We start from the raw sequence: 13,715 nt of genomic DNA, 5'->3' as shown, positions 1-13,715 counted from the left end.
CATCCCACGTCTGCAGAGCAGCAGGTGCCTCCACAGGGACTTCTCCAGCACTGGTGAGGCTCTGGTGCCAACTGAGCCAGCTGACAGTGTCTGCGTGATCCCGCAGCTGCCTCCCCTCAAAGAGCTAGGTCAGAACTAGTTAAAGGCAGTGCACAGTAGAGATGAGGCTTGGTCAGTGCTGTCAATACTGAATGAGTCAGGGTCCAGATGAGAAAACAGAGACTAGACTAGTTATTGCAAGAGAGAGAATTTAATACAGGGCATTGGAGGACTAGGGCGATAAAGGGGATGCTAACATAATGCATAGCACCCGCAGGAAAGAACCACCTCTCCTGGAGCTAGGGGGACACAGGGGAAGAGGATGGAGTCACAGAATCTAGAAATTAGAAAAGGGACTCAGAAGCCTGCAGAGGGGCCCCATGCTAATATGCTGGGGGAATAGCTGGGACTCGGTCCCAGGGCTACGGCAATGCCAAAAGGAACAGCAAACCTTCCTGGAAACGCCTCCTATTTTGGGGATCCCCCCTCCCTGATGAAGCAGAACTGCTACTGCAGAGTCTCGTCTGCAGCATCACAAAGCAGAGCAAAAGAGTACGTTTGGAGATGAGGGACAATAGCTAAATCACCAGCACAGGTTCAAAACCCCATGAACTGCCACTTCCCAATTGGGTGATGTGGAGGCAGTGTTCAAACCTCAAGTCCTTTACCTGTACACTGAGGATAACACCCCATAGGGTGGCTGTGATATTTAAGTAAAATAATACGCTCAAATATATCAGCTTCCTTTTCATCTTGTTCTAAATTCAGTGGTGCTGTGTTGGAGCTAACCTTCTTGTGTTCAAACAAGTTACAAAAAATGGCTCAATAGAACCAAGCCAATAAGAAAGGCAAAGGTATGGTTCTAATTTATCAGGTGCTATGTGCCCACCATATGCCAGTTGTTGCTCTACTTTCATTAATTTATTTACTATGTATAAAAGCCTTGTGAAAAACGATACTGTAGTCCCATTTTCCAGATCAGAAAACTGAGGCCTAGCAACATGAAGCGACTTACCCAAGATACAACTTGGAAGAAGCATAGCTGGGGCTAGAAGCCAGGTTTACCTACTTTAACATTCAATGCTGTTTTCAATAGCCAGACTCTTTTTCCCATGAAGAAATGATTGCTCTATCAGTGCTCAACCCAATTCCACATTGTCCCAACAGTTGCCAACTTCACAGACTTCTAGGATATCTAAAAGGATATCTTCTTTAGCTGGAAGAAGGTTTTAGAGAATATCAAATCCAGCCTCTTCTTTTCTGTTTCATGGACAGGGAAGCAAAGGCTCAGCAAAGGAGGCAGGAGTGGGGCCTCACCAAAGCAGCACAGCACATTGTGAACTAAGCTGAACCTTTACATTTTTCACAATTACTGACTGGGCACCTCCTATGTGCCAGCACTACCAGTAGGCGCGGGGATACAGCAGTGGTGGGATAGCTGAGACTCCTCCCTTCGTGGAGCCTAGGTTCTGTGCTGGAGGGGAGTGCGAGGTAACGGACAACAAATCAACCTAGAAACAAAAGTCCAAACCTCTGTTGCAGGTAAGGTCCAGCCCAGCGGTCCTCCTCCCACCATGCTGCCTTTCTCTCAGTGGAGGGGTGAGATTTCGTCCTTCCTTCACAGGCAGAGAGTGATGGAGCAAGATGCAACCCTCTGAAAACCCCACAGATGGCCACTCTTCTCTCACTGTGTCTTCTTTCCTCCAGGGGCCATTGTCATCGTCAGTGGCTGGGGGAAGCAGTTCTTGCAAAGGTTCCCAGAGACCCTGATGGAGGTGAAGTTCAATTTATGTCCTATAGAGAGTGATGTGTCTGCCCTGCATCCACCCTCTTGCTCCATGTTGCTTCTCAGGGATTCAGAGTCTTGGGCATGGGGGGTGGGTGAAAGAGAGACACCAGGGGCCCCATCTCACCTCCAAAGATCACTGGGACTTTGAATCCCAACAAGCTTGGTCTGCTCAACATGGGGCTCTATCTCTAAACATTGTCCAATGTTTCTATAGTATATTAAAGGCTCAGGTGATGGAAATTCTTCCAAAAAACAGCAGGCTTGGCTGCCCCAGAAGGTGATCCATCTGTATACCAGAAGGATTCACATACTGGAGTAACCAAGAATGAGCTAAAGAATGGCCTCCTGAGAGCTACAGTTCTCGCAGTAACGAACTTGATGGTTGCACTTACAAGTTCACATTTACATCATTTCATAAAGGAATACTGCACTAGAAGTAAGGAGCCGTGGCTCCAAGTACTGGCTCCTACAAACTTGCTGGGTGATCTTAAGTCCTTTGTCTCTCTAGAGCCTTGTATAGTATCTCAAGCTGCAAAGTTAGGGGTGATGCTAGCTAGGTGTCCCCCAAGAGCTGCCTGGCTCTGACATGACTGGGGTTGGTAACTGTCACAGCTAATTTCTGCATCCTTCAACATGTTATTTTCACATACTTTAAAATTTGGGATTTGTGACAACCATTCACCCCTCCCTTCATTAGCTCCCAGGTATTTACTTGGTGCCTTCCATGTACCAGACCTTGTGCTAGCCACTAGGTATCTAGGTATGCTGGGAGAGGGGGTGACACACTGGGTCCCCGGCCTCCTTGTGCTGATAGTCAAGTGAGAAGGACAAAAGGAGTCAGCAACATGATAAATGTGATGAGGAAGAAGTGCGGGAAGCTCCAAAATATATAACAGGAAATCCAACCTCGTCTTCGGGTCCAGAAGGACTCCCCAAAGGAAATGACACTTGATCAGTTCCTGAACGATAAACAGAGGTGAAGCCGGCACTTGGTGGTTTGCTGAGGATATGTGCTCATGACCACCCTGCCCTGACTCTCTCCTCCCACCTATCTGGGAAGGCCGTGGTCCAGGAGGGACCTAAAGGGTGAGATTCAACAGAAGCTAAACTTTTGGGGCATGTGATTCATTCAGTTCTTGGTTTGGGTAAATGAGACTCATGTGTTTCCCCATTTTGTTCCAGACTTCTACTCTGACATTTACCCCCAGGCCCCAAGAGCAATAATAATCACAATGTCTTTATATATAAAAAATATATATATTTTTTCCCTGAGTATTGACTATATCCCAAGCTATGTAAGTAGAAGTGTCTAAAAGCTCATACTATAGTGAGGGAGAAAGTAAGTAAATGCCTGCTGTAAGGTGAGCAGAGTAACCCCTACGGCACTTAACATTTCTACAGCGCTGGTAGTTCACAAAGCATCTCTCAGTCATCTCCTCTGTACCATTGCATGTGTTTAGTATGTCAAATATTGTGACTTCCATTCTTCAGATGAGGAAGCAGTCTCAGAGGTCTAAAAGGCAGTAATTACACTAAGTGCCACAGGTCCTGCAACCAGCATTTGTAGGAATGTGGGGAAAGAAGACTGACCATAGGTTTTGTATACATTTCCACATTTGAAATCATGAATGTGCTTGGCAAATACTACCTCCATTCTACAAATGAGAACAGAGGCCCAGAGAAGGCAAAAAACCTACTCAAGGTCACACCGCAAGTTCATAACTGAGACTGTAGCCCACTATGGATCTCCTGACTCTTTAGTGTTTCTTCACCTGTACCATAGGGTACTTTCTGAGACCAGGTCTAAGGAGCCAGTTCTAGGGGTGTCAGAGCAGAGGGACTCCTCAGCCAGGGGTGGAGATAAATGGTAACCTTATGTTCCAGATCGAAATCCCAATTGTGGACCACCACACCTGCCAAGAGGCCTATGCCCCTCTGAGGAAGAAAGTGACCAGGGACATGATCTGTGCTGGAGAGAAGGAAGGTAAGTCAAGAAAGAAGGTACCTGGGTGGCTCAATGGCTGAGCATCTGCCTTTGGCTCAGGGCATGATCCCGGGGTCCTAGGATGGAGTCCCACATCACGCTCCATGCAGGGAGCTTGCTTCTCACTTTGCCTGTGTCTTCCCACCACCCCCCCACCCCCCACCACCCCACCCTCTGTCTCTCATGAATAAATAAGTAAATAAAATTTTTTTAAAAAGAGAGAGAAAGGCATACAACAGGGCACCACTGGCAAGCAATGGAAAGGCTGGAGACCCTCCAGTCTGGAGGGCTGAATGAAGGAGGAGTCAGAGGAGAGGAAGGAGGAAGGTCAGAGAGGAAGGATTCCACCGGGAATTCCCCTGCATCAGAGAAAGGAGCGCTAAGGAATTCCCATCATTCCCTTCTCCAAATCCGAGTTTTTCCCTCTGAAAGAAAAGTCCCGAACCTGCCCGCACTTTATGAAATTGCTGAGCTCTGAGGAGGCTGGACCGAACCACTCTCAGCCCAGGTTTGGGACACATGGTCTATTGCTCCCCCTCGCGTCCGATTCTCTAAACTACAAGTCAGGTGTAGGGAAAAGGAGGTTCCTTTGGATTTGGGGCTAAGAAAGGGAAAATTTAACCCGCATCTCCTTTTCGTCTAGGGGGGAAGGATGCCTGTGCCGGTGACTCTGGAGGCCCCATGGTGACCCTGGACAGGGAGAGAGGCCAATGGTACCTGGTGGGCACAGTGTCCTGGGGCGAGGACTGTGGAAAGAAGGACCGCTATGGGGTATATTCCTACATCTACCACAATAAGGACTGGATCCAGAGGGTCACCAGGATGAGGAACTGAATTCAATTCCCCACCCCTCACACCATCATCCATGGTCAATCAGCAGCACAGGATAATTCTCTGATGCAGGCCGTCCCTCACCCTGACCCACTTCATTTAGCCCATCTTCACTGGCCAATAAGGGGGGCATCTCAGCCCACCCAGTAGCTGAGTGATCAGCACGTAAGGCTGAATCCAGGCCCAGTGACTTACTAGCTTTGCATCACTGGGCAAGTGACTTTACCTCTGAACCCCTTTCTTCCTCCATATTATGGAAATGGCATATCTTACCTACCTCCTAAACGTCTGATGAGGATCAAATTAATTAATATATACATGGTACTTACCACAGTACAGACATAACCTAATGCTCAATAAACATGACTTAGCAAAAAGTCATTGTGTTTACAAGGCAGACGAAGTTCTTACAAATTCCACTGGGTCTTAGGGCTGATCAGTATGCACCCTTCCCCTCAACCTTGACCATCTCCTTCATCTGCCTGCAAATATCCTATGCTTCTTTGCCATCATGCACTTTTTTTTTCCTGTCCCAATCCCCGTTCTCATAAAAAAGCAGAGACAAAATTCTTTGTCCTAGAGCATGTGCCATAGCAACATGCTTATGAATGTGAGCTGGACACCAAACTGTGAGAGTGTCTGAGAGAAGCAGGATGAGAATGAGGGAGGGACCAGGAACAGTGGCTAGGAAGTCAGATGCCAGGTTCTAGAACTAGCTCTGCTCTCAGCTCCCCTGTGACTCTATGCAAGACAGTCTAGAATCCAACAAAGACATTTTGTCCTGATGAGATGAGTAAAGTATAAGTAACCAAAGGACAAAAATTACCTTAAGGTTCGATAGGGCTTTGCTGCAGACCCAATACTGCATCTGCTGCAATGCTCACCCCACCCCCACTCTGTCCACCAGGCCCTGGTTCCCAAGAGTTTAGCCCAGCAAAGTGTTAGTCAAGGCAACTTCCCTCATTCCTAGGCAGAGCATCTGCTCCTTCCCTTTCTGGGAACCTGGGAACCAGGGCCCTGCACTCTCCTCCTTATGTCCTCAGCTGACTCCACTGATTCTTCACTTCTGTCCCTCACCCTTAATGCCACAGCCCTGCAGGGTCATAAGCATTTCCCAAGCAGAGTGCCTCTTCCCTCCTAAAGCCACCTCCTCTCTCAGGAAGCTTCCAGAGACCTCATCCCTTCCAGAGCTCTAAGATTTAGACCCTTCAAGAGATCAGAAGCCCCAAGTTCCTGTCCTCTGTTCTGTCAAAATCAGTCTTCATGGGACAGTTCAGTCCTTTACCTTCACTACAGCTAGGGGAATCATTCAGGATCTCTTGCTGGAAGAGGGGTGAGGGGTGAGAACTCATGGACTAAGGCATAGTCTAAATGCTCAGGGATAGCTATTGACATCCTGCTTCTGGTTCCATGAGTAAGACATCGAACCTCTTGGTGCCCTACAGTCTGTGGTGTAGAGGAAAGATGATAGTAGGTGCCCAGCTTCACCAGATATATGTCAAGCAAGCTGGAGCTCTATCTCAGACACCAAAGAATTGCAATGCAAAATTTTGGGGTTGCTCTAAGACATTCCAAAACCCCATTTCACAGCACTGCCTAGGTGCTCCCGTGTGATAGGCTGGGCTGACTACTATGGAGAATACCAAGATGAGGAAAGCATGGTCATGCCCTCCAGGGTCTCCTATAGAAAGAACTGACACATATGCAAGTGACTACCATGAACAGAATGAACTCTGCTAAGTGCTATCCTTGGGAGCAACATGGAGCCAAAAGAATGGCCACTCTGGTGTGGAAACATTGGAATAGGGGTCATCGGGAAGATATCCCAGGGGAGATGGTGTTGGTGCTAACCATTGAGAAGGGTGGGCATTTCCACAGGTAAAACAGGTGAAAGGAGGACAAGAGTAAATGTCCACTCAGGTTTTCCTCAGATTACACTAGCTTCTCTCACAAAAATGACATGTTTACTAGACCACTATTCTGATTCTGGGATCAGACCCAACATCTGAAAATCAGACAACTGCAGGACTTCAATTTGTGTAAAAATCCTGACTTCTGGTTGCACCCAATTCATCTTGTTTATTTTCCCAACTACAGTTTTTTTTAATTTTTTTTATTGGAGTTCAATTTGCCAACATATAGCATAACACCCAGTGCTCATCTACAATTTTATCCTTATTCTGAGGAAATGGCTAAATGCATTGTGGAACCTCAGCTCACCCTTGTCAGCAAGCATTTATTAGATATATCAGCCCTTGCAGTTCTGCAAAGGTTCAAGAAACCCAGATTTCTCAGAGTCATAGAATCACAGAGGCTTGGAGTGTCTATTAGGACCATCTTATCTAGAGGCAGGAAACTCATTACCTCCAAATGCAGCTCATCCCAACTTCAAAATGTGCTGCCTCTTAGATCGCCTATTCTATGCAATAAAAATCCACCTGCCTGGAATATAGTTTGTATATCTAAAGCTGTGATTCCATAACATGAATGTTGTTATTAGCAATAATGATCATGCCAATTTCATTGGCAACAGAAGCTATTGTTCTTGTGAGTAACTACACATTTGTTCCAATAAACATCTGCATTGAGTCAAAGCATTCTGTTTGGCTTGTATGTTTTTCATGCACTGATGATTCTGGTAAGTTGTGTTTTCATTTATCAACATTTCTCTGAATCTGATTAGTATCACTGTACCATGAAAAGAGATGGGAGGAAGATTGGATTTTCAATACAATAGCATGTCTTAGGGTTTTCAGATCAGTTCCAATTAAACACCTTGTCCTATTGTTCCTATCAATTACCCAAATACCCCAGGATGCCAATATTTCAGCACCCAAGTTACATTTCTTTTTTTAAGAATTTATTTATTTATTCATGAGAGACACAAAGAAAGAGGCAGAGACAAACGCAGAGGGAAAAGCAGGTTCCCCATGGGGAGCCTAATGTGGAACTTGATCCTAGGACGCTGGGATCATGACCTGAGCCAAAGGCAGGGGTTCAACCACTGAGCCACCCAGGTGCTCCCCAAGTCACATTCCTTGATTGTCATCTATACTCAGAATAGAAAAAAAAACATATTTTTGGATCATGTGTTCAATTGTTTGGTTCAGAAAATATGGCACCGTGTCTATGAATGTCCTGTTCTAGATTGTAGTATGTACTTTTCTTTGCTATGAGTTAATCTTGTTCCCTGATGGCAAGAAATCAAAGAATCACCACCAACAAGAGGCCCTTCAAGCAAAGGTAACTAGGATCAGGGAGGGGAAACCTATAGCAATCATGTGACAGAAATGGTGGCCAATCTGGGTCTAGAAGAGGTGTTAAAACAAGAGACTTAGGTTCTAGTACAGCATAGGTTGACTTGACTCTCATCCATGTAATTTCTCCACCTAGTAACTGGCAGAAAAATCTTTGCCCCACCTCTGTCTGAGGGTTGTAGAATCAGATGAATTAGCAGATAAAAAAGAACTTTGGAAACTAAATGTAGCTCAAACATAAAAAGTTCTATGGGAAATAATCACTAACATTTCTGAGCATTTACTATCCGACTGAGACCACACTAAGCCCTGACATAATTCTCATAATTCTCAAATCTAGCCTCACAAAAAAACTATTATTCTCCCATTTTGCAGGTGAGAAAACTGAAACTGAGGTTAAAAATGTGGCCTAACCTACAAACAGCAACACCCTAGTAACAACAAGCACACTAGTGTTCAGATTTTGGTTTCTAACACTAGTCTCCAAGAAAAGGAACAGGGCTCCTTAAAGAAATGGCTGATTTTAGGACTAGGGCAGAAAACATATAAGATGATCCTGGAATATCTTGTTCCAGAAAGTAAGACGATCACGCACAGTGATGGGGGTATGTCAAAGGGACAGAGGAGCCAACTGGAAGAGCTCCAAAAGCCACAGCAAGAACACTTTGAGCAACAAAAGAAAACAGGATTGGATTATAACCCAAAGTATAAACTAAATTTCCATGAGTGTATACTTATATAAGTAAGTTATTGAGAAGATAAGTAAATGGAGAAGAACTGATAAATCCTCCATGGAGAATGCCAAATAATTTATGTAAGTAATTTGCTCTAATTATGGAACATGACTCTCCCCCCACCTTAAGTGTGGGCTGCAAGCAGTGACTTTCTTCCAAAATGCATGGTATGGAAATTGGGTGGTTAGTAGAATAACTTTAGAGTGGAGAAACCTAACAAAAACACCTCCCCAGCCAGGGGATCACAGTCAATATGAACAATGAGAAGTCATTGTTCAATGACAGTTCAATGATAGTGTGTGACCTTGACATGCCATATGGAAAATAGCACTGTACCGCTGCATTCTTCCTCCCTTCAACTTGTAACCTCAGCCTAATCAGGCGAAACATATCAGAAAAATCCCATTTGAAAGATAGCCTACAAAATACTTGACCAATACTTCTCAGAATTAAGGTCGTCAAAGCTAAGGAAAGTCTGAGAAATTGTCCCAGCCAAGAAAAGCCCGTAATGGGCTGAACTGTATCCCTAAAAATGATACGTGAAGTTCTCATCCTCAGGATCTCCAAACATGACCTTATTTGGAAATAGGGTTCAATAGTTATAACTAGGGTCCAATAGTTATAACTAGATATAACTAGTTAACATAAGGTCATACTGGAGTAGAGTGAGCCCCTCACCCAATATGACTAGTGACCTTATAGGAAGAAAAGCTGAGACACAGAGACACAGACTCAGGAAGGAGAACACCATGTGATGTTGGAGGCGGAAGGAAGCCACGCAACTAAGCCAAGAAAGGCCAAGGGTTGCCAGCAACTACACACACTGGAAGTATGCCAGGAAGGATACTCCCCACCAGGTTTCAAAGGGAGCATGGCCCCACTAATGCTTTGAGTTCAGATCTCTAGCCCCAGAACCATGAAACAATAGATTTCTGTTGTTTTAAGCCATCCAGCTTGGGGTGCTTTGTCATGGCAGCTCTAGGAAACTAACATGGAGTCTAAGGAGACTTGACAACTAAATGACGTGCCATGACTTGACATGGGATACTAGATGGCACACTGGAACAGAGAAGGGACAGTAGGTGAAAACTAAGGCAATCTGAATAAAAGATGGACTTTTGTTAAGAATAATGTATCAACACTGATTTATTCTTTGTGACCATTGAATCATACTAACATGAGAGGTTAATAATAGGAGAAACTGGGGAAGGGTTTATGGGAACTTTCTGTACCATCTTTACAACTTTTCTATGAATATAAAACCATTTTAAAATTAAAGGTTTCTACTTTAAAAACATGACCCAAGGTCTCTCAGTCAGGAGATCAGGACACTGCATTTTGAAACCAGTTCTTATGGATTCTAGGGCCCGAGGTCTTACTCCACCAGTTTGATGCTGGTGGTTCAAAGTAGACTGCACACGGGTGGCACCAGAAATACCAGTGTCTGGGTGGCACCCCCCACCAAGAGATTCAGATATAACCAGTGTGCAGTAAGTCCTGAGCATTGGTGAGTGGGGATTAAAAGTTCCCCAGGTAACGGTAATGTGTATCCAGTTTGAGAACTATATTACTAGGCTATCCTGCCCATGTGTGACCTGGAGAATGTTGAGAGCCTCTATTTCCCCAGGTTGGGTCTTTGACTTAGGTCACACAGCTGGTGGGAAGTAGAAGTGAGGTAGGAGCCCTGCTGCTCTAGCACACAATCCAGAACTGTGACTTAGCCACAAAACTATCATTAAGATGTGTCTGCATGAGTGTTTTCTTGGAAAGAATAGTCTTTTTTTACTTTGCTATGGTAAACTGAGGAAGGGAAAAGCACTCCAGGCATGGGGGAACAGCATATGCAAAAACAAGGATATGAAAGGGCAGTGGGTGTTTGGGGGAAACTAAGCTGGTATCCCTGGAGAGCCAGAAAAATTGGGAGAAAAGAGAACACCATCAGGAAGATCTGAAGTGTAGGCCTTAGATGCTCAGCTTGGTTTTGGGAACAGGGAGACATTTGAGTTTTTTGAACTGAGGAAAGATACATGATCACTTGACTTTTCAAAAGAGGCCTTAATGCAGAGAAGAAACTGAGGAAGAAAACGCAGAAGGTAGGGAACTCAGGATGACTTCCAGACATCAGACAAGGGACTTGCTGGTCCTGAACGAGGACAGGCCTGTGGGGAGGAACAGAATCTGCTTTTCAGAGCTCTGGGAATCTAGGGTGGAGCCTAACAGAGACGTTGTTAAGAGATTCCCAGCTTCTGTTAACACTTCAAGGTGAATTAGCTGAGAAGCAGAGAGGAAACAGGGCACGGACCCAAATCCAAGGGCGGTAATGGCTTTCCAGGCCCCTGATCTTTCTCTGAGCTGCAGGCATCAGTGCTTATCTCCAGAAAGGAATCCATGGGGGTCCCTGAATTTGAGGGAAGGACACACAGGGTTTTTGCAACCATCTCCGGCATCTGGTATGTGTTGGTCTTTTTTTGAAGAAGTTAAGAAAAATCATTTGGATGCAGAAACCTAGGCTCAATTCCCAGCAATGAGCTTCTGATGACAGGAGCAAGAGCCAAGACCCTTTCGACACCTAGGCAGATCACAAAGGCTCCAAGAGAGTCCCCTCTGAGGAATGGAGTGTTAGGACAAGACAGTATTATGACAAGGGGAAGGTGTGTCAAGCCCGGATGGCGCCCAGGGCAAGTGTGCTGAATGAACAGATCAGCGTGGGTGGGAACACATCTCTCCTACCAACGTCTGCCAGTCCCAGTGGAGGCCTCTGCAAATTTACAAGTTATGACCCCAATTCACACCATAGGCCAGAAGCAAGCAGAGCAAGCCCTGGGAATCTGAAGGGCACAGTGTAGATATGGTCTGGGCCTGAGATGCTGACCTATTTTGAAAAAGGAGACCTTCATCTCCCCTTGAGCTGTTTATCCTGCGACACTATCCCATCTTGCCCATTTCCTGACACTATCTGGCTTATTTAATCCACAACCATCGAAATGCTCACATGTGGCCCAGGCCTGCCAACAGGATCCAAGACAACAGAATTCTTCCTTTAAACAACTCCGACAACATTTCCCTTTGGTCCGAGTTTGTGTGTCCATTGCTCAAATCCATCGTGGCAGTCTAGGCCTCCCACAAAGCCTTTTAATTTTAGTGCATTTTAAAATTGTGAAATACTTCAAATACCCTGAGAAAAACAGAAACAAAAATCCATATCCTGCTCAGACTTGATGAAATGACACTTCCCGGGCTAGGGAGAGGGGCAGGACTCCCAGGCAGGGAGCGAGCTGGCACCATGACAGGGAAGGTGCTTTGGGACAGTGGAAAGAGCCCTCTGAATCCGGACCCCAAAGGCCTAGCTTCCAGTCCAAGCTCTGCTGCTCGATGGTTCTAGAAGTTCAAGCAAATCATGTTCTTTGTGCCTCAGCTTCCGCAGCCCCTGGTAGGCTGCTTCTTCTTTTACGTCTCTACATGAACAGCCCCAGGCTCAGTCCTCAGCCTCTTTTCTCTCTACCCTCACTCCCCGAGGCATCTCAGCTAATCTTATGACATTTAATATCATCTAAATACTGATGATTCCAATTTTATCTCTAGCTTGGGCCTTTCCTCTGAACTGCAATCATGAACATTTCACTGCCACCTTGCATTTCTCAAATTTAATGCCTCACATTAAATAGTCTAACAGAATGCCTACGATGCATCTCAAATTTCACATGTCCAAAACCCAGCTCCTGACAGTGCCTCCAAATCTATTCCTCACACAGCCTTCCTCATCTCAGAAAGGGGTAGAGATTCTTCTGGTTGTCCAGGCCGAAAACCTTGGGGCCTCTTTGACTCCTCTTTCTCTCAGACCCCATGTTTGAGACATCAGCAAGTCCTCTCATGCTACCTTCAAAATATATCCAGACTCAATGCCAGTTGCCACCACGCTGGACCAGGCCACTATCCCCTCTTTCCTGGACTTCTGCAGAAGCATCCCAGGTAAACCTTCCTCTTTCATTCTCGCCCCTCTCTAGTCTATTCTCAACGTGGTAACTGTAAATTGGATGGCATCACTCCACAGCTCAACCCTCCAGTGACTTCTTCTCTCATTCAGGTGAAAAACCAATGTCGCAGCCAGGACTGATGACTTATATGCTCTGACTCCCTTTACTACTCTGACCCCTGTGGACTACTAAGCCTGAACTACATCCCAGCCACTTTGGGCTCCTCACACCTGAATATTCCAGATGCCCTCGGCACTTGCCATTCCCCTTCCTCGGGTCTTTCACTTTTTAGATGTCACTTTCTTAGTGAGACCCTCCCTGGTCACCCAATCTATAATTGTACCGCTAGCCCTTACTCTTCTATCTCCTTTGACTACTTCATTCTTCTCCTTATACTGAACATCCCCTAATATATCACACATCTTACTTAGACTGTTTAGTGTCTGGTTCCTCTATTATTCATAAGGTAAACTATTGAGTCACTTTGTTCTCCCCTCTATCTGCAATGCCTAGAACTATGATTGATATATAATATGTATCCAATAAACATTTGTTGAATGAATGAATCTTGGAAATAGGGAAAATCTTATTATGTCCTCAAAATATGACTGACTACATGTTGAGAATAGACCAGAGTGAAGACTTATTGAGCCTATTTTAGAAGTGAGGGAACAAGACACAGACAGAAATTCCATTGCTACCACACAAGTCTCTGTATAAGACAGCACCTCTCAAGGTAACTGCCTTTCAAAATGTGAATATCGCTACAGAGAGGTCTAGTTACAGCAAGATATCTACAAGTTTGCCTCCAGAAAGGAAAAAGAAAAAAGATGAAATGCCACACCCACATAGGCAGACTGAAGTATTGAACCTAGATAATCTGCTGGGCGGTTCAGCATTAGGGGCCACCCCAAGTGCATGAGGACACATAAGACTAAGCAGCAGTTTATGAGCGAGGTCAGGGCCAGCCGGAACCTGTCAGATCACCTCCACTCTTTGCTTTACAAATAAGAAAAACAAGACCCAGGAGAGGAGAAAGACTAAGTCATCCAAGGTCAGCAGCCGAGATGCCTGGATAACATCTAACCCAGAGCTGGGACCTACATT

General features: G+C 45.3%; 1 protein-coding gene across 1 annotated transcript in view; it reads left to right on the top strand.

The window, feature by feature from the left end:
• MASP1 (MBL associated serine protease 1) overlaps nucleotides 1–7,237 on the top strand; it is a 61,292-nt gene extending 54,055 nt beyond the window's left edge. The window contains exons 13-15 of the mRNA XM_072807785.1: nucleotides 1,747–1,814; nucleotides 3,713–3,812; nucleotides 4,456–7,237. Of these exons, the coding sequence (XP_072663886.1) occupies nucleotides 1,747–1,814; nucleotides 3,713–3,812; nucleotides 4,456–4,646 (359 nt within the window). The 3' untranslated portion in view covers nucleotides 4,647–7,237. The remainder of the gene's footprint in view (nucleotides 1–1,746; nucleotides 1,815–3,712; nucleotides 3,813–4,455) is intronic.
• Nucleotides 7,238–13,715: the final 6,478 nt, after the last annotated feature.

The sequence above is a fragment of the Canis lupus genome, chromosome 31 (genome assembly GCF_048164855.1).
Source record: "Canis lupus baileyi chromosome 31, mCanLup2.hap1, whole genome shotgun sequence".
Taxonomy (NCBI): domain Eukaryota; kingdom Metazoa; phylum Chordata; class Mammalia; order Carnivora; family Canidae; genus Canis; species Canis lupus.
This window is presented reverse-complemented; position numbering and strand designations above follow the sequence as displayed.